Source organism: Dasypus novemcinctus, chromosome 10 (assembly GCF_030445035.2).
Source record: "Dasypus novemcinctus isolate mDasNov1 chromosome 10, mDasNov1.1.hap2, whole genome shotgun sequence".
Classification (NCBI taxonomy): Eukaryota; Metazoa; Chordata; class Mammalia; order Cingulata; family Dasypodidae; genus Dasypus; species Dasypus novemcinctus.
In genome coordinates this window covers 13,974,980-14,001,325 of record NC_080682.1, presented here as the reverse complement: position 1 = coordinate 14,001,325, position 26,346 = coordinate 13,974,980, and the positions used below count along the sequence as shown (strand labels likewise).

Sequence of the window (26,346 nt, the reverse complement as noted above, 5' to 3'; positions counted from 1 at the left end):
ATCCCAGGGATGTCTAGACCATGGGCTCTGTGATTTTGGGGATATCAAGAACCAGAGAAGCAACTCTAAATGTCCCCCAAGACTTAAGCAACTTGGGCACTTCATTTTGGAGGCTAGTTCCAAATGACCCCTAGGATGTAAGCTGTTTGGAGATTCGGTTTGGAGGAAAAGTTCTTTTGGGTCAGGATCTGGGACATTGGATTGGTGGGCAGACTTTTTTCCCACGTCTCCCTATCACAATGGGCATGGACTTTTGCATTCCAGCAGACTCCCCATTGAGGTGCCGTCTCAGGAATCAGGACGACCTACCTAATGATGATCCAAAAAAGAAGAGGTTAATCTTTTCCTGCCATACCACCTGGTTCCAGTATGACCAAGCCCAGCCTCTCTATGGGACCCTGATTTCCAGTTAAACCTGTATAAAAGGGAAGGAGGTGACAGGCCGATCTGAGGGCCAGAGACCATGTGGTTGCTTGTCTCCTCAAAGGGGTGAGCACACTGGTCAATTATACGCTCAGCAAAATTACTCAGAGGCAGGGTGAAAACACACTGTTATTTCAAGGGAAACTGGTAGAGGAAATATAATTACCCTCTTTGTTCCTGATTCTAGGCAAGAACAGATCCTCCTACAAATTCACTTTATTAGTCAGTCTGCCTCAGATATCCATAGAAAGCTGCAAAATGTTCCCTGGACCCCAAACTTCCATTTTAGAAATAGCCTTTGCAGTCTTCAGCAATCAGGACCATGCCACCGAGAAGAAGTGATGAGGAGGGGGCAGCCATAGGACAAGAAGCAGGCTCATCTTTTGTATATTGCCATCAAAGGTACTGTCACCTCTGGGTTACCCTAATCCAGGGTCCACATCATCAGGAACCTAACCCCAAGCTAACTCACCGCCTAGACCACTGGAGTTTTGCCCCAGGAGAGATAGAAGGCACCTGAAGCCACATGTGAACCATGAGCCAGGAGGAACCTTGGGTGACCCTTTATGTGGAAGTAAGATAGTTAATATCTTAATTAACATGGGAGCCACTTTACTCAGACCTAACCTGCCACTCCAGATTTCTCTACCCTTGGTTGTATCTAATAAGGGGAGTGAATGGGGAATCAAGATCTAAGCTGTTTACTAAAACGCTTCCCTGTAGAACAGGGAACCTCCTCATAGTCTATCAAATAAAATTAAAAAGTTCCTGGAGGAAAACGGACTTGGCCCAGTGGTTAGGGCATTGGTCTACCACATGGGAGGTCCGCGGTTCAAACCCCAGGCCTCCTTGACCCATGTGGAGGTGGCCCATGCACAGTGCTGATGAGCGCAAGGAGTGCTGTGCCATGCAAGGGTGTCTCCCACGTAGGGGAGCCCCACACACAAGGAGTGCGCCCCGTAAGGAGAGCCACCCAGTGCGAAGGAAAGAGCAGCCTGCCCAGGAATGGCGCCGCCCACACTTCCCATGCAACTGACGACAACAGAAGCGGACAAAGGAACAAGACAACAAGATGCAGCAAAATAGACACAGAGAACAGACAACCAGCGGGGGGGATTAAATAAATAAATAAAATCTTCAAAAAAAAAAAAAAGTTCCTGGAGAGGTTGAGGGACAGAGAGATGAAAAAGTCAAAGAACAAACTGTGAGTTATTTAACCTCCCTGCCACCAGGAAGAGCTCCCTGACCCCACCCCTGAGTTATTCAGTGGTGGTAAAACTCACAGCATACTGAAGCTGACAGAGTGGAGACCAGATATCTTCCTGCCAGCTTTTACAAGGGAAACATAATCAAGAGTCAAAGTGTTTTACTTCAGAGAATTCGGTCAGCTGATTCCACTTTGAAACTCGGTTCTGGCCAGAGGAAAACAAAGGTCTACTGAGAGAGATACACCTCTGTGAAAATGTGCACCAATTAGTGACATCTGCTGGCTGGTATGGAAATTATATGGACAGAAACGGCTTTTAGAGCTCTCTTTTCCCAATCCCAGGGAGAAAATCTGCACGCCATTCGCAAGTCTGGGTACTGTCTGGGCAATTTTAAAGACTTAGGAAAAGTTGAAACAAATATCAAAGAACTGTGGAAAAATAATAATAGCCATGAAGAGAAATTGGCCATCAGAGTAAGTTCACCAACATATCAGATACCTAGACATCAGCAGAAAATTATAGCCATATAAGGAGCAGGATGAGATGGCCCAGCCAAAGGAACAAACTAAATATCCTGAAGAAGTACAGGATTTGAGACAATTAATCAACGATAATTACACAACTCTCATAAATCATTTTAAAGAATTGATAGAAAATATGACTAAAGGGAGAAAGCACATTACGAAGATATGGGGTGAACGTAAAGAACAATTTGAAAGTCTGCAAAAGAAAGTAACTGACCTTATGGGAATGAAAAACACAATGGGTGAGATTAAAAATACTTTAGAGGCACATAAGAATACATTTGAAATGCTTGAAGACAGAATTAGTGATTTTGAAGACAGAACATCTGAACTGAAAAAGACAGGAAAACAGAAAGACATAAGAAATAGAAAAAATGGAAGAGTGTTTCAGGGAATTGAATGACAATGCAAAATACAAAAGCATACATATTATTGGTGTCCCAGAAGGAGAAGAGAATGGAAAACGGGCAAAAAGAATATTGGAGACAGTAATGACTGAAAATTTCCCAACCCTTATGAAAGACATACATATCAATGTCCAAGAAGGACAACACACCCCAAACAGAAGAAACATGAAGACCTAACCCAAGATACCTACTACTCAGAATGACAAATATCAGAGAAAAAGAGAAGATTTTGAAAGCAGCAAGAGCAAGATTAAATGCTGACCTCTCATCAGAAACCATGGAGGAGAGAAAAAAGTGATATGGTATAATGAAGGTATTGAAAGAAAAAACTGCCAACCAAGAATTCTGTATGCAGCAAAGCTGTCCTTCAAAATGAGGGTGAGTACAAAGTCTTCACAAACAAACAAAACTGATAAAATATGTAACCAAAAGACCAGAATTACAAGAGTTAGAAAAGGGAGTGCTGCAGCTTGAAAGGAAAACATAAGGGCAAGAATCTTGAAGAAGAGTGTAGAAATGAAGAATATTAGAAAAAGTAAAAAAAATGGACTGTTGTATGATATGACAACTGAAAGCCAAATGTCAAAATGAATGAAGTAAGTAATGTTTTTACAATTATAACATTGAAAGTTAAAGGCTTGTACTCCCCAATCAAAAAGCACAAACTGATAGAATGGATTAAAAAATATGACCCATCTATGTTGTCTACAAGAGACTCACATCAGATGTAAGGACACAACAGGGCTCAATGTAAAAGGTTGGAAAAAGATATTCCATGCAAATATTAAACAAAGAAACAGCTGGAGTAAAAATATCAATATCAGACAAAATAGATTTTAAAAGCAAAACTGCTATAAGGGACGAGAAAGGTCATTATGTATTAATAAAAGGGACAATTCAACAAGAAGAGATAACTATTCTAAATATTTATGCCCCTAACCTCGGTGCCCCAAGATATATGAGGCACATACTGGCAAAGTTGAAGAGAAACATAGATGTCTGAATAATAATAGTTGGATAATTCAGTAACCTCTCTCAGAATTGGACAGAAAATCTGGACAGAGGATAAATAAAGAAACAGAGAACTTGAATATATGATAAATGAATTAGACCTAACAGACATCTGCAGAGCATCGCACCCCAAAACAGCAGGATAAACATTCTTTTCAAGTGTTTATGGATTCTTATCCAAGATAGACCGTATGTTAGGTCAGAAGACAAGTCTCAATAAAGTTAAAAAGATTGAAATTATACAAAACGTTTTCTCCAAGCATAACAGAATGAAACTGGAAATAAAAAATGGACATAAAAAGGGAAAATTTGTTAATATATGCAGATTAAACAACACAGTATTAAACAACCCATGGGCCAAAGAAGAAATTGCATGAGAATTCAGCAAATATCTTGAGATGAATGAAAATGAGAATACAACATATCAAAACCTATGGGGAAATAACAAATTAGAAAATAAAAACCAAAACACAACCAAAACACAAAATCTATGGGACACCACAAAAGTGGTGCTAGGAGGGAAATTTAAAGCCCTCTACACTTACACTGAAAAGAAGAAATAGGCAGTGGACTTGGCCCAGTGGTTAGGGTGTCCATCTACCATATGGGAGGTCCATGGTTCAAGCCCTGGGCCTCCTTGACTGGTTTGCAGCTGGCCCATGTGCAGTGCTGATGCACACAAGGATTGCCATGCCATGCAGGGGTGTTCCCTGCATAGGGGAGCCCCAGGCGCAAGAAGTCCACCCCATACGGAGAGCCACCCAGCGCAAAAGAAAGTGCAGCCTGCCCGGGGATGGCACTGCACATACAGAGAGCAGATGCAACAAGATGATGCAACTAAAAGAAACATAGATTCCTGTGCCACTGACAACAACAGAAGCAGACAAAGAAGATGCAACAAAATAGGCATAGAGAACATACAACCAGGGTGTGGGGAGAGAAATAAATAAATAAATAAATAAATAAATCTTTAAAAAAAAAGTTTAAATCTTTAAAAAAAAAAAGAAGAAATAGCTAAAATTGAGTATCTAACTGCACACCTGGAGGAATCAGAAAAAGAACAGTAAACTATTCTCAAACCAAGCCATAGGAAAGAAATAGTAAAGATTAAAACAGAAATAAATGAAATTGAGATCAACAACAAAAATGGAGAGAATAAAAAAACCAAAATTTGTTTCTATGAGAAGATCGATCAATAAAATCAACACTTCCTTGGTTCGACTGACAAAGAAAGAGAAAAGGCACGAATAAAATCAGAAATGAGAGTGGAACATTACCACTGACACTGTAGAAATAAGAGAGCTCATAAAAGGATATTATGAACAATTGCATGCCCAGAACCTAGAAAATGTAGTTGCAATGGACAAATTTGTGGAAACACATGAACCATCTACACTGACTTTAGAAGAAATAGAAGACCTCAACAAAACAATCACAAGTGAAGAGATTGTAACAGCCATCAAAAACCTCCCAAAGATGAAAAGCCCATGGTCAGATGGCTTCCTGATATATGAAGATATACACTGAGCAAATAGGCAGACATAAATAGTTTGACATGGAAGTACAACTTAGTTACTTAAAACTTTCTATTTTTACAATACAAGTTCAGCTGTAAAATGACATTTGAAAGATTTCCCTGAAGACTTTCCTTTGTTGGATTCTCCAGATTAGAGAAGGGGTCACAGTTTCCCCCTTTGTGGCTCTCTTAATTAATGGCTTATAACCAAAATGTTTTCAATGCTATGATACAATTTTTCTTTGCTTCAGAACCATAAGCAGAGGAAAGGGGTGGGGCCAGACTTGTAACAACTGTATACCAAGGCAAATTCAATTTATAATTACCATCACAGTAGTTGAAGTCTAGGGGCTAGATGAATTTAGTTATAAAATAACCATATTTAAAAGTAAGTTTAAGTTATAATTACCATGACTATAGTAAGTACTAGATAGACTTGAAGTAGCCATAAACAAACGTAAATTAGTTTAAGATTACTAGTACAATAGCTGAAATCTAGGCTAAATTGATGCCACTGTAATAATTTCAGTTATTAAATTTTTTTGCTAGTTTATATATAAAGGTACTTATACAATGATTTCAGCTTTTAGTTTCTAGAAAGATTTTACTTAAAATCAATTGGGGTACCATTATTTATTAACTATGCAATGAAAACCATTTTATTAGTAACACCTTAGTGTAGTTTTTCTGCTTTCCTAGCAATTAAAGAAATTTCACTTGTGATTTCTGCATTAAATCCACTAGCAAGACAGTATTGGCATTTAAAGATTCATTTTTGGGTTACCTTTCACTGTTATCCAACTTGTAGCAGGTGAACCCCAAATGTGATTTCCAGGCACAAGCAAAACTGACAAAGTTAAATACAGATTTCAAAGTTGAACATAATGTATGCACATATGAAAACAGAAGAATTTTATATCTTTAGCATTTCCAGGAATTCTTTCACCTTAATTGATGGCACATGAATTTTCTTTATTTTGATCTCTGTTCACACATTTTAAAGGCACAACTGAGAAGTTTGAGGTTTATTTCCTCATTTTTTAAGGAAACAGTACATATGGTTTCTAGGTTTCATATCTATCTGCCCCTGCGCTCCTTTTTTTACACTTATTTAACTCGACTTCAGGGTTACGTGGAAGCTGCTCTCTGGCCACGTGGACCAGCAGCAGGCAGAACTTCCTGATTCCTGAGAACTGCCATGGGGAGCCCAATGGCATTCCAGAAGCTGTGCTTATGATTCTAGAAAGAATGAAGAGACATGCTTTTACTCAATTGGCCTGGCATCCCAGAGTTCCAGCTTAACCAAAGTTTACCATTTCACACAATTTAATACCTGCATCTGGAAGCATGAAAACACACTGTCATCAAATAAATGGACAAACATTAAGGAGCCATGGCACACAGACAGAACCACAAAGCCCATTAATTGGACTCATAATTTTAGTTCTCTAGAATGGCCATTTTTGAGTTTTTTACTTTTTACTTCTATTTCTAGGAGCTTTCTTTGTTTAACTTTGGGAAGTGCCCTCATAGGCTATGGGGGGAGGGGGTTTATGTTTCTTTAATGAATCCAGCAGGAACTGAGTTACAGCTTGTTAATTATTGCAACCTTAGTGAGGGAGAACTTCTAATAGGACTATTTGCCTACCCTTGCTGTTTACAAAACAAGCTCATTTGCAATTCAGCACCAAAACCAAGACCTGTTTCTGGACAAACCTTTCCACTCCTCCACTTGTATTCAGACCAAGCTTTATTACAAAAACCCATCCATTTTTCTGTAACCAAGATCTTCCAAACGCAGACCAATTTTCCAGGATGCATCCCAGTGGAAAGCACTAGCATAATGATCCTTCATTTCCTCCAGCAGTGGAAAGAGAGAGAAAAACAGAGAACAGCCAAAGTAAAGGCACAAGATGCAGCAAGCCTTTTTTTCTTTTTTAAAGTGAGGTAGGGAGCAGGACTTAAGCCCATCAATGCCTCTCACACTGTAACCAAAACTTCACTATTTTAGTGGAGGTAACCAGATGCCAGCTCACAGTCAGCTAAAACCAAACATCAGGTTTTTCGTTTCTTTTCAGACCTGGAGAACATGGCTTCTCCTGAAATTTTGGGGGTACTGGGGAACCTTTGGGAGTTGATCAGGCCCCCTTCTAACATTTACAGTTAGGCTTTTTTTACACTGTGCCCCTGGGAGTCTTACCTGTCTGGCATGCAGAGCTTCTTTTTCATTCTCAGGATTTCCTTTTAGACCCTTCAGTGTGTCTGGTTATTTTTCCCAGCAGGGCTCTGGTGGAGCCCACAAGCTCTTTCTGGACTAAAAGGGGTCCAATGGTGCCCTGGGCTGGAGTTCACCTGAGTCCTCCCAGCTTTCTTGGAGGCATGCAAAAGGGGTAACAAAATGCTACCATCTATGGACTTCATTGCAATTCTGGATGAGCCCCCAGGAAAAGTAGTGGAAGCAGAGAGGATTCAATGATCACGTATTGAAGGCTAGGACTCAAGAATCTCTGAGAAGGAAGATTTATTGCTACCAGGCAGGCCCAGTGGACTCTTCTCCAAAAAGCTGAGCACAGAGTTGGGGCTTTAGGTTCTATTTATACAAGAGACACAAGGGGTGGGGCCAGGAGAGGTTTAGGGGTCAAAAAGAGTTCTTTTTGTTAGTTTTTTTTCAGGGTTTAGGGGTTTGTTTGAATACAAACTAAGCTTAAATTAACATATAGACCACGTTCCATGTAAGCTTAAATTAATATATCACTCACCCTCCAGATAAGCTTGAATTAACATTGTCCACATACTGTCTGATGTAACTTTGAATACACACTCTACATCCTATCTAAATATTTAAAGCCTATAGGACCTATATTACTTACTTGGCTTTCTAGAAATGAGACACACTTGGATACAGAATTAGACAAGTTTGAATTCATGCACAGGCTATAATATATTAGTAATATCAAACTGACAAATGAAAATTCTTAAGAGAACTCTATTCAAATTGTTAAAAATCAAATAAGTGCTTAGTAGGTTGGGAAATTAAGAAACATAGTTTATCCTGCAATTCCCCAATGTAAACCTTTTAACAGCCTTAAAGTGAGAGTAATTAATAATCCAATTGTCAAATTTCACATAGTATAGGCAATGTTTTTGAAAGCTATGGAAAGATCTTTTCTAAAATATGATTAAAACAAATCAAACAATTATAATTATTCCAGAACTTGGCTGTCAGTATGCATTTAAGATTGTTCATCATTTTATAATGTTATTAAAGAAAAAAAGTCTTTAGTTTCCTGTGAACGAAGAAAAATAAAATTTCTTGCATGAACTGTAATGGTTTGAATTTGGTTTAGCTTGGGTGTATTCTCCCTAGTTCATAGACTACTAATAAAATAAAGTAGCATTGTATAAATTAAATCTTTAAGATGAAAATTTTAAGTGCTTGTTTTTATGCAAGGTAGATCTGTTCTAGCATGAAATGAGTAGTTTTCACACAACAGAATTGGGAATGTAAGACAAGACTTTTTAATGGATGAAGGTAAATTTCACTGCTTACTAACTGTAATTTAGTAAGCTTATTTGAATGTAAAGTAACTAGTCTATGGGGGTATATCTAATTATATGAAGTTTGTAAAAGCATCTTCTAAAATGTCTAATTCCAGAAAGCCATTATTAATTAGAAACCTAAGCTGATAAGAAGAAGTAACTTCATAATAGGATAACCCATCTAGAGACCCCCTCAATCTGCATGTTAATATGGTGGTAAGGGAAGATAATCTTGATTCCATTGGAAAGCTTAGGTTTTCATAAAATAATAGAGAAAGTAGTTTTTCCAGTACTCCTAAAGTAAAATACCTGTTAATTAACATAATCATGACATTCAGTATTGCTTATGGATTCCAAAAATAGACATTGGACTGTGTTTGTAAACTGGTCTGTTCCTCTGGGTGTATTAGACTGTATTAGAGGTTTCATTTTACTTTTAAAAATGAGGATTAGTGTTCCTATTTGACCACATCATTAGGGTGTGCAGGGTTGAGTCTCCACCCCCTTAGTGGGGATGAAACAGACTTTCTCATGAAAGGAAGCACACAGAGAAGGCAAGCACAGAAGTCGACATACGGGAGAGGAACACAGAGGAATAGAGCCAGCTGATTAGCCATGGCAGGGCCCCCCAGGAGGAGAGATGAGCTTGATAGCTTACAGCTGCAGCTGAATATGGGCACAACGAGGTCCAGGGAAAGAGATGAGCTCTCCAGCCTACAGCTAAGATTGGAAGAAGCTGGGACCTTAGAGCTTTAGGAGGAAGAGGAAGGCTGAACACTCACAGAGACTGGCAGCCATCTTGCTCCAACACTTGGCAACAGCCACTGAGGGAGGTAACCTACTCTTTTATGGCCTTGTGACTGTAAGCTTCTACCCCAAATAAATACCCTTTATAAAAGCCAGCAGACTTCTGGTGCTTTGCATCAGCACCTCTTTGGCTGACTAATACACATGGTAAAGGTGTAAAAGTAAAAAGTAAAGTAGTAAAATAGTTGAAATCATTTGGTATTTATCCATTGAATTGGAAGTGTTTAAAATGTGTATAAAAATTAAAAGAGATAGAATTCAGTTTTGTCAAATTCAGTTGTCCAACCAAACTGGGCCCAAATACACTGCACGGTGCCCTCCACTTGAGTTATTGGCTAGGTCCATCACTATGACCCCTAAAACAATTAAAGTATCTATTGCATCTGGACATGCTCCTGAAGTGGATAGAGAGTGTGTTGCTGTTTCAGACTCTTGCAGCAGCTGGCGATGGCTTGATATGGCCACATTTACAGTGGACATTGCCTCCAGAATGACTCTGTTTCACGGTGCTAAAGGGTATTATGCACCTGGCCGTTAAAACACTGGAGCCTCTCTCTAGAATCAGTGCTGCAGCATGCTGGCTGTGTGAAGGACATGTCAAATAGAGCAATAATTTCCAGAGTAATGTGAGTAGAATTTAGACAGGCACAATTGGCATTATGGCTTGGTCCCATGGAGAGACAACGTGCATGGTATTGCAGACCTGGAGCTTAGCTCTGTTACCTTCAGCTCAAAGAGGAACTTGTGCATTTATTAGTATTAAGTGCTGTACCTATATACTTGATAAATGTCATCATATATCTCTTCTATTCCAGATCATATGCAGAGGGGTACTGAACATGTTAAGTGTCCTGGTAAATTTAATATATTTTCAAAGTAGTTAATGAACATGCCTATAAGATAAAGGAATGGCTCTCTTAAGTACTGTCTTTATTGTGCTTGCCGTATGCTTGTCTTGTTTTTGCCAGTATTGTCTTTGTGAATTCATGCCTACGACAGTTCCTCTCTTCATACTTCTCGTAGCTGTTCTAGGCATAAGCACTGCCATGGGAACTGGGATTGGCAGTTTATTCCAAACCAAGCAGGTCTACCACAGTCTCTCCCTAGAGTTAACCAACAGCATAAAAGTACTCAAGAAAGATTGCTGTTTCCCTTCGATTTGGGGAAGATGCCAACTCTGAATGCACCTGCCTTTCTCTCTGGTGGTCCGAATCAATGCCTTCCAGAAGAAGGTACTAACTAGTCATGCATGATTTCATACAGTTCCAACCACAGTGCTGTACCTGTCTTCTCTCAACCTCGATAGAATAGCCAGAGGGTTTTATGCTGTGTCAGGCAGGGACTACTTCCCCTAACCAGCTCCGCCTAAGCTACTACTTCCCCGAAGCAGTTACAGAAGAATGACTGTCACCCTTTAGCTCCCCCTTAACAGTAAGGGTGTAAACTCTCTGAGGAGGTAGTTGTGGCAGGTTAGGATAGGGAAAGAGGGAAGGTGCCTGGGACCCAGCAGAGAACATGGCCAGCAGACAACAAGGCCACGAGACCTCAACCAGACATCCCTGCTACTAAGGACAAAGCCAGAAAGAGCCTGCTGAGACCCTGGCCATGAAGTCCTGTTTGGAACTCTTTCAGGGATGAAGGGGAAGTCCCAGATAACTTGAATCATGCCTCCCTTATGTCCTCTGAGAGCTAACAGGGAGGGGTCATAAGACAACCAATCTGAAGTACAAGCAGCTGGGGACCCTCTCCAACATTTGGAAGGGGGAGGAGGTAAGGTTTTAAAAGGGCCTAATCTGGGGCCCCATGGGCACACCTCACCCTGTAGCATGCCCACAATCCATGTCTCAGTTTGTGTACTTATCTCATTTCTGGTTTTCTTTTTTCTTAATAAACTCTTTGCTCCTTCATGTACCCTGTGGTGTATTCTTAAATTTCTTTATGTGACATAGCCAAGAACCTAGAAGCCCAGAATGTAGCGCTTTCTGCTAACGTATTTAGTGCTTATTCCATGTCTGCCTACTCCATCACTGATATGTCTCCTTCCTGAGTAAGGGAGACTGCCCCACACATTATAAGGAATCCATAAATATTTGTCGAATGAATCATCTCTGACTGGGAACAATTATTCCTGAGGCTTAGGGAGGTGAAATAATTTGTTTAAGTTGATGCCTCAGAATTGGAGCACAGCCCCTTCCCCCATACAGCCCATACTTTCAACCGCTCTTCTCCCAACCTCCTACACAGACCCAGGGACAACACCAGAGCCTTTGATGAAGAAGACACAGTCTGCCATCAGAGGTCCTGCCTTGTCTCTACTTTTTTCCAATCCCTCCCACCCACCAGACCCTTAGTAGGCAGGAACTTCAGCTTTGCCCATCACTGAACCCCGCACCTAGAGACTTGCTGATGGATTGGCCACTCACTCTAGGAGAGTTCCAAGGCTGAGTTCAAGTCCTGCTTCCTGTCCCTGACAGGGAAAGCTTTGGAAAGCCCCTTTCTGCACCCTGTTTCTGCTGAGCCTTCTGCAGAACTCAGGAAATGTTTGCTGTAAAAGGCCAGGTAGACACCGTTTTAAACTTCACGGTCTGCCTTAGTTCTATCACAATTACTCTACTCTGCCACTGAGGCACAAAAGCAGCCACAGGCATAAGGTAAGTTCCTCCAATAACCTCTTCTTCCTTCCAAAGAAAGCCCTTTCCATTTAAGCTAATCGGAGTGGAGTGTCTTTCTCTTATTTTAAACTCCAGACTCTAGATTCCTCTCCATTCTGATATCATTCTCCCACCCAAAGAGACACAAATATCAGTGTTGAACCATTGCAAAAAAAACTTCAATCACAAGTTAGAATCAAGCTTTGCAGAGCCCCACTGTGCAGGGATCGCCAGAATGAGTGTGCTTGTGTGTACGTGTGTGTGTGTGTGTGTGTGTATTTGGGAGAGGCCTGCATATGTGTTGGAGAAGCCCCAGCATTTACACTGCGGGAGCCAGCCCGATCCTTTTGTTTTCCAGATCATAAACAGAGAAATACAGCCTCAGGAAGACGTTGCCCAGCATCCACACATTCTGACGAGTAAAGGCGGTGTTCTGGAAAAAGTTGCTGTAGCAGGTGTTCCTATGTGTCTGGAAAAAACAGAAACCCTCACTGGTCAGCCTATTCACTCAACTGCTACCGCATGCCCCACCCCTTCAAAATGCAGAACTGGGGGCATTTCAGCAACATGCTCTCCCAGGTTAAGCCTTCCTTTGCTGTGTGCCAACTGGCTCTCTGCAGCAGCTGCAGAACTGGGGTGCATCCTCCCCTCCCCAGGACCAGGGAAGTCCTTGTAACTACCACCCACCCAAAGCCTGTTTCCTTCCTCTTTGTTTGGGCTCTACCCTCAGCAACAAGTGCCCAGCTTCTCCCCTGGACCCCACTTGTCCTTTAGGCCTGAGCTCTGGCAGGCCCCTCCCAGCAGCACAGGCTGCCCTCCTCAGTGAGTCCAGGCTGCTCAGCTGATTTCCTGGTGCCCCCTGGCACTGGAGCTCCCTGAGCTTGCAGGCCTCATGCTGTCCTGCCCTGGCTGCCGATTGTCCTTCCCTGGGCCACCGTGTCACAAGCTCCCTATGGGGAGCCCAGTGTAGACCTGCACCCAATCCAAGCAGGCCTCCCCTGTGCCTTCTCAAGGGGGGAGGGCAGAATTGGCCCCATTCTTTTAAGATCACAATAGTTTAACTTCACTCTCTCAAAGCCTTCTTTTAACCCATCCTGCCTCGCATGGGAAACTGGTCTTAAGGAGCATCAAGTATGTGCCAGGTGCTCTGTGGTCACTGTCCATCCACTCAGGGAGGGGATGCTCCCCATTTCACAGAGGAGGAAACAGGTTAACATTGTAAGCTTACTGATGGCTTAGAGTAGGACGACCATAGAAGTTATCCTTCAGTCCAAAACAATTTTGAGATAGAAGGGGCACTCTTAAAACTTATGGTGGGGGAGCGGATATGGCTCAAGCCACTGAGTACATGCTTCCCACCCGAGAGGTCCTGGGTTCATTGCCCAGTGCCTCCTGAAAAGAGAAAGACAAACAAATAGCAAACAAATGAAAAACCAATTCAGGGGAGCCAGTGTGGCTCAGGGAGCCAGTGTGGCATGGTCCTTGCATGAGGACCAGCTCCCTGCATGCAAGGTCCTAGGTTCAATGCCTGGCCCTGATACGTCAAAATAATTTTAACAATAATAATAATAATAATAAAAATAAACAATTTGAAATTAGTTTAAAAAGTTATGGTGAAACAGCACATGGGGTCTATTCCCAGCCAACCGTACCTGTCATTATCCCTCATAAGCCCATTTCAGGGAACGCTGTAGCTACTTTCCTTATTCATGTATCAGAGATTCCTGGTTGAACTGGTTGTATGTTGGGAGTAGTAGCCCTTAGGGTCTCTCTTCCTGTTATATCTACATTAGACCTGGCATGGGGTGATGTCTCAGAATTTAGCTAAGGAAGAGGATTGTCCTAGACCAGCCCAATTAGGTGGGCTTGGCAGTGTCTACAATGGCATGACTCGGACAAGGGGTGCCTCCACATCATAGCTGTAGTGGAACCATTCCTGCAAGTCCTAGGACTGGAGGACCAGCCCCTCGTTCTGCCCCTCACCTGAAAGACGTAGGCACTGGCTGGCACTGGGTAGTCCACGCCATTGATGGTAAAGACGATGTCGGGCAGGGTGCAGACAGTTCTGCACTTGAGTACATACTGTCAGAGAAGGAGAAGGAGGGTGGGTCAATGTTGGCCAGAGGATCCTTCTGCATGTGGAGATCCCCTAGGGTGACCTCTGGAATGACCCTGTACCTCGTCTTTGATGAGCCGAGCTCCAATGGCCTTCTGGATGTTGAGGATGGATTTAGGTGGGCCTTGCAGCACAGAGGTCCCACTGTCGAAGATGGCCTGGCAGCCACCCTGACAAGCAATCTGCACCCCATTCATGGAAATGCTGAGATGGGAAAAAGCAGGGACCAGGGTCACTCTCCAGTCCTTTGCCTGCTCTTCCCCCCTGCTGCCTTCAGAGGATTCCTTCTGCTCATGCCCCTCTCCCTCGGATTCCCTTTGCTCTGGTAACACTGATGTTTGAGTGGCTTTCAGTTCTCCAAGCCAGCAAGCTCCTTTCTGCCTCAGGGCCTTGGCAGATGCTGGTCTCCTGCCCCCACCCTCTTTGGCAAATTTCTCCTCACCTTCCAGGTTCCAGCAAAATTGTCATTTTTTTCAGGGAAGGCATTCCCCCAGAATGGTTCAGGCTTCTCTTCATCTCTGTCATCCTACCTGCACTAGTGTCTAGTACATATCCACATAGTGATGAATTGTGTGGCTCGCTGATCCACATGCATCTTCCCCAGTTTATGTGGAAGTCACTAAGAGCAGGTTGTATCCTCTATGTCTCCCTCTGGTGCCTAGCACACAGGACATGCTCAAGGTGTGCTTGTTCAATTAATGAATTAAAGAAGTAATGAAACAACATATCAAAACTTATGGGATGCTGCAAAAGCTACACTGAGAGGGAAATTCATAGCCATAAATTCATATATCAAAAAAGAAGAAAGAGCTAAAAGCAAAGACCTAACTGCACACTTGGAGGAATTACTGAAAAAACAACAACAACAAACTAACCCCAAAGGAAGTAGAAATCGAAAGAAAGAACAAAGATCAGAGCAGAACTAAATGAAATAGAAAATAAGAAAGCACTGGAAAACAAAACAAAACAAAATCAAGAATTAATTAATAAAAGTATTAGGGATAGCTGGAGATCAGTGCCCAGTGTGTGATGTTGGGGCAACAGGGTGCTCTGGCAGAGGTGGTCTTAATATAGCCTATGCATGGATTCAAACTTATCTAATTCTGTATCCAAGTGTGCCTAGTTTGCAGAAAGCCAATTAAGGCCTATAGGCTTTAAATATTAAGAAAGGATGTAAACTGAATGTGCATTAAAAGTTACATCCAGATGGAATGTGGGCGATACATTAATTCAGCTTATCTGGAATGTGGGCAATATGTTAATTCAAGGCTACCTGGAACGTGGGCAGTATGATAATTTAAGCTTAGCTGGTATTCAAAAGAACCCCTAAACCTCTACTGGCCCCACCCTGTGTGTCTTTTGTATAAAAATAACCCCTCCTCGGGGCTCATCTTTTTGGAAAGGAGTCCGCCGGGCCCGGTCAGTCATAATAAATCTTCCTTCTCAGAGATTCCCAGGTTCTAGCCTTCAATACGCGATCACTGAATCCTCTCAGCTTCCACTACTGCCTCCCCAGCAGATTCCCAGCTCAGTGGGCCAGGGGGGATTGGCTTTCTGGGAGAGGCTAGGCAAGGGGCCTGAGCTCTGCCCAGGGAATGCCTGAGATCACCCAAGGAGAAGGAGATGGGCACAGAAGCCTCCAAGGGGCATTTTAAGCATTGTGTGATGGTATCACTCAGAATCCGATCAATTATTTCCCCCTAATTCTCAGCTGATATCCCAGATATCCCAATTTTCTGATTCAGTCGTAGCTCCAGGATGGGGGGACAGTGTGTGTATGGGGGGTATGTTTTATAGGTTTTGCTTTCAGATCTCCTGCATAAAGCAGACCATAGTCTACTGCTGGGTCTGGGTCTCTAATTTCTGGGGATCAACTTGTCCCGATTTGCCCATGAGATTTTCAAATATCTTTTCAGATGGGCAATGGGGAATTTGGTCTCCCACTCACAATGCTGTCAGGGCTGGTAGAATGGCCCTGGAACCCCTTCTCACCTGCACTTCCAGGTCTTCAGACCACACCTCCCACTCACTCGACCTCCTCTGCACTGGGAGAGCCTCTTTCCTGCAGGCTTCAGCTTTCCCAGGACGGAGGGGCTCATGTTCCCCTTCTCTTAGCACTTCATGCTCAGGCTGGTGAACCCTAGGCAAGGGGCCTGGAGAGATCAGGAAACCCCAGGCAGGGCATGTGTGTCCATGTCTAATTGTCTTTGTCTGTGACCCTGAATATGTGTCTGTGACTCTTGGTGTGTAGAGCATCTCGAGGCAGGAAGGAGAGTGGGGGCTCACCTGTCCAGGACCACCTCCCAGTAGAAAGGACTGCTCACGGGTACCCAGTGGAGCTCCCCGCTGTAGCAGGAGGGGTCCACCCCGCCGAGCATCAGCACGCCGTTGTTCTTTTCCTCGCTGGAGGGGCTAGGGGAGAAGGGCTAGTGGTGAGAGGAAAGCCGCGGTAGCGTCTCAGGAGCAGCTGCACACCTGGCGATGCTCCAGGGGCTTGGCTGTCCTTGCTCAAACCCTCTGAACACACTCACATGCCTGTGCAGAGGCAGCAGGACAACTCCATTTGAGGGATGGGGAAAGGGAGAGAATGGGAGGGAGAGCAGAGGCGAGAGGGGAGTTGGGCTTCAGACCCCAGGAGAGCACAAGTGCAGGGTCACAAAGGTGGGAATTGAACTAGGCCCCCGGAGCCCCCAGCCCCAACCACTCTCCTCCCCGGGCTGCTACACAGACCCATGGGTTCCACCATGGCCTTGGTGAGGAGGACACAGCCTCCCTTTGAATTGCTTCTCCCCAATCCCCTTGTCTCCTCACACCCTCAGCAGGGACTTTAGCTTGTCCTGCCACCTAGCTCAGTGCCTGGAGACTTGCTGATGGATTGACCGCCCATTTTGGGGACAGTCCCTAGGGCCTAGTTCAAGTCCTACCCCTCCCAGTCCCTGATGGGCCAGCTTAGCCACACCCATCTCTGTGCCTTTTTTCCACTGAGCCTCCTATAGAGCTCAGCAAACGTTTGCTGCAAAATTCCAGTAGACACCACTGTAGGCTTTGAGCCTGCATCAGCTCTATCACAAATACTCCACTCTGCCACTGAGGTGCCAAAGCAGCCTCGGACAGTGGGCAAGTGAACAATCCTGATCGCACTCTCAAGCTTTTATTTTAGCCCACAGTCCATAGATTTGACAAACCTTGGACACGACCTTGGAAACTTCTGGATCAGGTAGATTATACTATTTCATGCAACTGGAAATGGCATAGCACCAAGTTGGAGAAAGAGCTGCTCTCGCCCAGCCGTACCTGCCCAGGTAGATGGCAAAGAGGTTCTTAGGAAGGACACCCTGTGCCCTCAGGTTTTGTAGGACGGTGGGCCCCTGGTCATGGCCAAGTTCAGGGAAGCTCAGTCCCAGGATGCCATCAAATTTTGCATGCTCCAAGTACTTGCCAAGCTCTCTGACGCTCAGGCCCATTGATTGGGAGGGGATGACAAGGCCGTTGACCTGTGGGCAGGAGGGTCTTTCAGTGGAAGGTGGGGAGGCAGGGCTGGGGTGGCTGGGGGGGCCAGGGCACCTGGAGAGGGGCCGCAGCGGGGGGAGCCTCATGCTGAGCCCCGGGCTGCCCTTCAGGCCCCAGAACACACATTGAAGGGAATGTGGCTGCCCCCCTGCAGATTCAGCCTAGGCCTGCACCCCCACCCCAGCCCTAGTTCGCAGGCCTCGAGCTCTTGTTACAGGGGGTGAGAGGGAGACTGAGCACCCAAAGGGTCCCCCTGAGAGCAAAGAGAGCAGGGGGCAGGCTCTGCTAGGTTTTGGCATCACTGTGATCTGATGGCATTAGAGCTCATAGCAACCAGGTTTCTTAGGAAAGCTGCCCCCAAGGGAACATGTTTTTGTACAAGTGTCCATGAGTGTAGAAAAAGAGATTATGTCTATGTGGAAACCCTCCAGAAAAAGAGTCAGGGCCAGGCTTGCCCCCCTCTCTCTCCCTCTTCCCAGGTACTCAGGGAGTGGAATCAGGAACCCCTTTGGCTGTGGGGGGCTCTCATGTGTCTGTGAGTCCCTGAATATTTATTTGTGCAAGAGTGTGCCTGTGTGTGTCTGTACATGGGCACATTTGTGTGGGAGGCAGCTCATGGTCTCTATTACTTTCTCCAAGACCTTAGGGTCTCCAGAGGTAATGTCCATCATCTTGTGTACCCATCTGGAGATGCTCTGCTTTCCACGCCCCTGTATCTGAAGCCCTCGGCTGACCCCAGAAACCCCAGTGCAGTTCTGCCCTCTCCTGACAGCACCCCGCTCCTGTTTGAGTCCAGAGTCACAGCCCAGCTGTGTGTCCTTGGGCAAAGCAAACCCCTCCTCTGTTCCTCTCCCTCCCCTGTGAAATGCATCTAATAATCATGTCTGCCCAAGCCTGGGTTGTTAGGAGAATGGAACAATGAACACTGCAGAGCTCTTGGCTCAATGCCTGGCGCAATCAGGGCATGTAAAGGGAGGAGGTGCACCGTCCTTTCCCAGGTCCCTTCGACAAAGCCTTCTCCCAGGGACCTCCAACCTGATGGTCCCACTTTTCAGGTTATCCCTCCTGGAGGAGCTCTTGAGTCGCTGGGAGTGCTATCCTCTAGGGAGGGACACAGACCCACCCTGTGGCACGTGGCTGCTTGGGAATTGGGGAAGATGGGAACCCCAGCTGACCCCACCCAGGGTCGCTTAGCAGCCGTCGGCTCCCAGGGCCTGCCTCAGTCTCTGTTCTCCGTGTTACCTGGACAACGTCATGGCCGACAACTGCCTGCACGTTCCCGCAGAGATACTCGTGGTACGTGAGTTCGTTGGAGTACTGGTAGGTGGAGGAAAGGTTCGGGTCGAAGGCATTGCTGTTGGCTGCAGACAGAGGCGGGCGTGAGGGGAGCTGCTCAGGGCAGACACGGGTGGGGGAGGGCTGGGCGCGTGGGGGAGGCCAGGCGCTCACCGCAGGCAGAGGTGTTGCAGAAGACGGAGGTCACCCACAAGTGGTTGGAGGCGGTGTCTAAGAGGACGTTTAACTCCTGAGGCGGTGTGCCAACGCCGATGGTGATCACAAACGCCAGCTGCCAGACCGGAAGGGGAGTTAGGACAGGCCTTCCCACCCTGACAGCACTGCTTCCCGTGTGCTGCGTCAGCGGGTGCCCCGATGTCTCCGGCTCACTCTCTAGCTGCCCCACGCTCCTCAAGCCTGTGCCTTCATTTGACAATCCCTACAGTCTCACCTACAGTTCTCCAAAATCCTCCTCCTTTTCAAGGCCTAGCTCAAGTCCCTCTTCCTCCATGCAGCCCTCCTGGGTCACCCTGGGCTCCTGGGCTCTTTCCTTCTTCCAAACAATGCATGTAATACCAATACCAGGCAGTAGTCCCTTTTGTTTGGCATTCCTTTTCTCCTTGCCTGTCTCTGGCTGGGGTATAAATTCTTTAATTAGGGATGAAAACTTTTGCTCTCAATATCAATCACCAGATTGTATGTTTATTATAACCTGGAACATCCTAAAGGCTCAATAGTTTTTATCGGTGTGAGTCTTGGGCCCCTAGAAGCTGAGCTTCCCACATCTAGGATATCAACTTGCTTTGCAGTCTCCTTTGTTGTTACTGGGCCAGACAGTACTTACCCATCAATGAGGCTTTCTTAGCTCAGTGGTTCCTTTAACTCAGAAAGAACAAAGACCCTCTAACAAATCTCCATGTGGTTCACAGGTACATATCACTGTCACAGAAATGGGTGTCTACCTGTTACCTGGTTGATTGTGGACCTCATCACCAGAGACCCACCATCAAGGTGACAGACCCTTCTCCACCGGGGATGGGGTCCCTGTTCCCAAGGTCTCTGCCAGCAGGGGTCCCAGCCCTGAAATCCTGGGTCCCACCACCTGATACATCCCAGAACTTGATGGCAGCCCAAGGGGGTGCACGTACATCCACGTATGTCCTCCGGGTCTCCGAAGACATTTCCTGGTCTGGGAGAGTGAATGCTATCCTGTTAGGATCCTTCTCCAGGAACTCTTGCAGCATTCCTTTTTCCTTGAGGCTCCCTCGTATGGTTTTGACCTTCTTTAGAGGAATCCTTCAACCCAGTATTTGGGAGAGAAACATTGAAAACACTTTACATTGGAACAGGGCTGGGTAATTTCCAAACCATTTTACGAGTGTCCTCTTATTATCAGCACAGGCCCACCCAACACAGTGAACCTGGGCTTGAATCCAGGTTCTGATGCATCATCTTGGGCAAATAAGTCCTTTCTCTGCCTCAGTTTACCCATCTGTAAAAAGGAAATAATAAAACCTTTCTCCCTGGAATGTTTTCAGTACTAAGTAACAATGGCTTGACACATAGCGGGTCTCCACAATGACAGCCATTCCTGTTGCTATTTCCTTTCTCTATCTTCCTCAAAGCACTGTTGGGAAGGAAGGACAATGGAGATCTTTTTCCATCTTAACAGCAGAGGAATTTGAAATGCAGTTAACTTGCCACTTGGTTTTGATCACACCACAAGTTACTGGCAAAGCTGGGCCTGCAAGTAGATTTCCTGATCTGTCTCCAGGCTCCAATCAGCAAAGGTGACGGAGGGAGGAAGCCAGGAAATGAGGAATCCCAAGGAGGCCAAGATCGAGAATAAATTAGAGCAATGAAGAGGAAAGAGAAAGAAGAGAGACTGCTAACAGAAGGAAACAGAGAGGCCTGCATGTACAAAGATATGCAAAGATACAGAGGGACCAAGGAGAGAGGTGTAGAGACAGAGACGGAGACACAGAGATGCAGACTGACACAAACAGTGGGAGAGAGCAGGGTGAAGACCTAGAAGCCAATGTGGGAAAATCACTGCTCCTGAACAGCACCACACTTACAGCTGGACGGGTTTGACACAGAACAATTTCAGGGAGCGCCATTCACTTAATAATGTAACTAGAACCCCCAGTATTCTAACACTCTGCAGGCCTGCCCTAAGACCCCTGGGACTGCCCTCTGGGACTCTCTGTGCAAAGGCATGCTTCTTAGCACTAAGTGGATTCTGGAGCTTTAAGATGGTCAGAAATGTCAGTTGAGTGCATGGCTTTCTCCACTCCCAGGTAATCTGAAGTGTTAGAAGGTAAGGAGGAGCCCAAAGGAGAGCTGATGCCTCTTGCTGTCCCCATACTTACTTGACGAAGCACTCTGAGAGGGCCACCAGCCCCAGGACCCAGAACCACCTCATGCTTCCTTCGTAAGCTCAAGCACTCAGAAAGAGTGGGTGTGCAGTGTGCAGTGGCCCTGGAGAGCTGCTCCTTATATACTCTCTGACTAAGCCCCATCATCCCCTTGGGCACTATGTAATGCTTCCTGATAAGATCTTCCCCACCCTAGCAGTGTTCAGAAAAGGACCTAGAAAATTCTCAGAGCTTCCTACTGTAATGTCTTTCTTTGGGTGTGGCTGAAAAAATGAAGGAAACCACATAGTAAAAGAAAGTGGGGGAGACAAATATCTCTGCTAACAATGAGATAAAAATAGCGTCTGGGGCACCATGCTTCTGGCCGCCAATTTCCCCTGTCAAATGACTTGGGCTATGGTGCCTTCTTGGACTGAGCACTGAAACAAGCCTACTTGTCAACTGAGGGTATTTGGTTGATGGGATCTGCCTCTGCATCCAGTTGCATGCCTGCCCTCAGCTGATGGGTAATCTGCAAACACTTGGAGGTCTCAAAAAGGAGAATTGACAATTTTTTGTCAGAAAAAGACTTTCTGTTTCACTTCAACATTGGCTTTTGCTGGAATTTCTCATTAGGAATTAACTGAAGGACTTTTAATCCCCTGACATGAGTTTCTAGCTGGCTGCCTGCCTTACAACATTCAGACTTGCCAGCAAGCACGATCATTTTCTTGCCCTCAATCTCTGATATCTATCATGTTGGTTCCATTTCTCTGAGAAACCCTGAATAATACATTGCTTTACATTCATGATCACACTCAGTCTTCCCAGAGGCCCTGTGAGGTGGGTATTGCTATCTTCATCTGAGAAGGAGGAAAGGCCAAATTGCAGAGTGGAGACATTTTGGGCAGCCAATAGTCATGAGTGGAGTAGGTGCTGGGATGGGGCATGTCAGGAACTCAGGTTGCCAGTCGGGTACTTTTGTTGTCCATTGGCTTTGTGGATCTAAGGTACTATTGTATTACAGTTTAAAAATTTTAACCTTGGAATGGTTTTGATGCATGCATTCAGAGGATATATATATATATTTGAAGATATTTTATTTATCCAACAAACATTTGTTGAGGGCCCACTGTGTGCTGGGAGATGCTGGATGCTCTGAGGTCATAGCTAGTAAGACTCTGACTGTAGTCTATGGCAGGGCTCACACACTGAAGACCCTGGAGGCCCAGGAAAGGAATGGAAGGGTGGATGGGCAAGTGGGCCTGGGCAGCACTTGCACTGCCGCAAGGGGGCAGCCTTTTGCAGCTCTGACAGTGGTGGTCAGACCAGAAGGCAAGCCAGGAATGCCACATCCACCAAGTTTTTGAAAGAAATCAGAAGACTGCACATTTATGTTAAATCCCATGATGTTTTATTGTTAGCAACAATAAAAAAATGTTTTTTTTTCTCATAAAACACAGGGCAGGCCAAACCTTAAATGACTGTGGGATGGATTCAGCCTGCTGGCTGCACAGGTTTGTATTACTGGCCAAGAGATGGTAATAGACAGAGGTTGAACAGAGGTTCAATAGATGTTGGTCAAAGAAATAAGAGACTGGCTATATTGGAACCATAATCATTTTCATCCATATGTAAAGAAGGACCACCAAGATCTGATAAGCCAACAAACTGAACCATAACTTCCTTGTATCAGCTCTTGCTATTATTTCCTGTGAGAGGGTCTATCTCGAATCATTTTACTTGACAAACTGAATTAAAGAGAGACAGATTAATTTTTAAGTGCCTTATGAAAAAAAGAAAACAAGAAAAAAAAGACATCTCAGCTTTCAAGGGCAGGGCTACCTATTAAACTGGTATTACTCCAGGCAAGGCAAAGAAAATGGAAGCTTATGCCTCCTCCAACACTCCAAAGGCTTTGGTATGGCTGTGTGAAATCCCGTGCAGACCCATTCCTGGGGTAGAGCATCTGTGAGGTGGCCCTGGCTCCAGGCATGGGATGTGAATGGGATGGAGGCTCTTCATCTTACTCCTCTATTTCATGTGGTATTAAAAATCAATTTGGGAGATGGGCAAGATGGTGGAGTCGTACTGGAGCAGGGTGTTTCAAGAACCTGCAGGACAGGAGGTGTCTGGACATCGATCTGGAGAAACTGCAGCAGAATTGATGTTTGCTCAAGGTAGAACTTGGGGTTTCTAACACTGAATGCGGAAGCCGTGGGAAGGTAAACCCCTCCCCCCTCTAGGGCTAAAAGCCAGGGTGTTCACTGAGAACTGCTGGTCGTGAGGCGGAGTTTCCAAGCTCCGTGTCCCCCAAATGCGTGATCCCCAAGCCTGTGTCCCCTGAACCCCTTGGCCCACAATAAATACCCTGAGTCCACATTCTCCTGGGCCTCTGTTTCCTGAGCCCAGCACTCCTGGAAATCTGGCATTGCCCTACCCTTCCAGGTGCGGACTAACTCCAGAAGTGGGAGAATTTAGGTGGGAGGTGCAGAGGGACCAAGGAGTGCAGGTTCAATTTTCTGACCCCCCTTTTTTATTGAGTTTGGAGGAGATATTAAATGACTTGAGGAGAGCCTAGGAATAGAGAAGAGGCAAATCTGGTGGGAGAACCCAATTTACCTAAATGCTCTGGGATAGGAAAGTGGGCCTGGGAGAAGGTGGAATCAGAAAATTAACCAGCCCCCTTGTAGCACACCTAAGGGAGAGGGACAGTAGGATGTTCTTTATAGGCTCCCAATAGCATATTTAGTGTTCCTGGCAAGGGGTGGGTGCTCTCTTGAGAAATTAAGAGGCATTATTTTCTCAGGTGAGTTGGTTCACCAGGGACCATTTGAATTTCCTACAGGAGCCCTCATGCAGCCTTCTTGCTGCCTTGGGAGAGAAAGAAGTGAGGAAGGGAGAAAGAGGGAAGGTCAGACTTCTAAGCCGTTTATTCAATTGCAAAGAGGATTCTTTGCCTGAGGCCTTGTCTGGTCTTTTTTGTTTGTCTGTTTTCTCATTTTTTCTTCCTCTTTATCCCCACCACCACCCTTTTTTTTTTTCTTTTTCTTTTTTCTCTCCTCTCTTTGCTTTTTTTCTTCTCTCTTTCTTTCTCCTCCCCCCCCCCCCCCCATTTTTCTTTTTTTATATTAGTGCAGCAGGTAACATTTCTTACTTGCTATGCTTCCTCATCCTCAATTTTCTCTTTTCTGTGTGTGCTGATTTTGGCTTCAAATGCTATCCCCTTTCCTTTACATCATTCTCTCCTCCATCATTTATTGTTTCTCTTCCATTCCACCTCTCTTTGTTTAGCCCCCAATATTTCTCACTTTTTATCTCCAATACGTCTGGTCTGTTTTCTATCATTTATTCACCTTTTATGTTATTGCCCTCTCTCTTTTTTTTCCTTCTCTCCTGATCACACTGACCTTTTAATTCATAGTATATTCCTCCCCATATTCAGTTTAATATCTCATTATAGGTACTCTACATTTTTACGGTCAGAAATATACACAGCTGCCATGAGTTCTATGTCCATTCTCCTAGATCTCATATGGTTCTTCTGCTAACAATCGCTATCAATACTACTATTATATTTTTCTTTTCTTGCCCCTTTTGCTTTCTCTGGACCTAAAATTTTCCTTCGAGGGAACTTAGCCAACAACAAGGAAATAGAATAAGAAGAAAAAATGACAAAGACTTAATGCACACACAAAAACAACAACTAATTAAATGCCAAGACTAGAATAAGAAGATAATCAACAGAGTAAACCAAACAAGATAAAATGATGACCAGACAGCAACAAAAAATTACAGACCATACCAATAATCAGGAAAACATGGCCCAATACAATGAACAAACTAAAAACCAGGAAGAGAAGTGGAACACCGAACAATTAATTAAAGCTCTTGAAACATGTATCATGGACCAATTCAATGAAGTGAAGGAAGCAATTAGGCACATTAAGAGAAAGCTTGGGGTGCAGTCTTGGCCCAGTTGTTAGGGCACCCATCTACCACATGGGAGGTCCGTGGTTCAAACCCCAGGCCTCCTTGACCCCTGTGGACCTGGCCCATGCACAATGCTGATGAGCACAAGGAGTGCTGTGCCACACAGGGGTTTTCCCTGCAAAAGGGAGCCTCATGCAGAAGGAGTGCACCCCGTAAGGAGAGCCATCCAGCATGAAAGAAAGTGTAGCCTGCCCAGGAATGGTGCCACACACATGGAGAGCTGACATAGCAAAATGATGCAACAAAAAAAAACACACAGATTCCAATGCCACTCACAACAACAGAAGCGGACAAAGAAGATGCAGCAAATAGACACAGAGAGCAGACAACTGGGGTGGGGGGGAGGGGAGAGAAATAAATAAATAAATCTTAAAAAAAAAAGAAAACAGAGAGCATACAGAAGAAATTGTGATCATCATGCACAAAAAGATCACAGAGATGACGGGGATCAATAGCACAACCCAAGAAATCAAAAATACACTCTGAATGAATAACAGCAGATTTGAAGAGGCAGAGGAAAGAATCAGTGATGTGGAAGACAGTACATCTGAAACCAAACAGATAGTAGAATTAATCCATAAAAAGATAGAAAAATCCAGCAGGGACTTAGGGACCTGAATGACAATGCAAAACACGCAAACATATGCCTTATAGGCACCCCAGAAGGAGAATAGAAGGGAAAGGGGACAGAAGGGGTGTTGGAGGAAATAATGGCTGAAGACTTCCCAAACCTATTGAAGGAGATGGACGTACATGTCCAGGAAGCAAAATGCACCCCGTATAGCATAAATCTCAACAGGCCTACCCCAAGACATATACTTGTCAAATCATCCAATGCACAAGACAAAGAGAAAATACTGAAAGCAGCAAGAGGAAAGAGAACCATCACATACAAGGGAGGCTCCATAAGATTAAGTACCCATCTGAAACCATGGAGGCAAGAATGCAGTGGTATGACATAGTCAAGGTACTAAAAGAAAAGAATTTCCAACCAAGAATACTCTATCC

General features: G+C 44.7%; 1 protein-coding gene across 1 annotated transcript; it reads right to left on the bottom strand.

Moving 5' to 3' along the window:
• Positions 1-12,244: 12,244 nt before the first annotated feature.
• Positions 12,245-21,470, bottom strand: LOC101418026 (pepsin F-like). The gene is made up of 9 exons (XM_058305376.1): positions 21,361-21,470; positions 20,137-20,284; positions 19,163-19,280; positions 18,956-19,074; positions 17,498-17,697; positions 16,490-16,615; positions 14,266-14,407; positions 14,071-14,169; positions 12,245-12,556 (listed from the first exon to the last, which is right to left on the bottom strand). Exons 1-9 carry the CDS (start codon positions 21,411-21,413, stop codon positions 12,407-12,409), a joined length of 1,155 nt encoding a protein of 384 aa, XP_058161359.1. The 5' UTR covers positions 21,414-21,470; the 3' UTR covers positions 12,245-12,406.
• Positions 21,471-26,346: the final 4,876 nt, after the last annotated feature.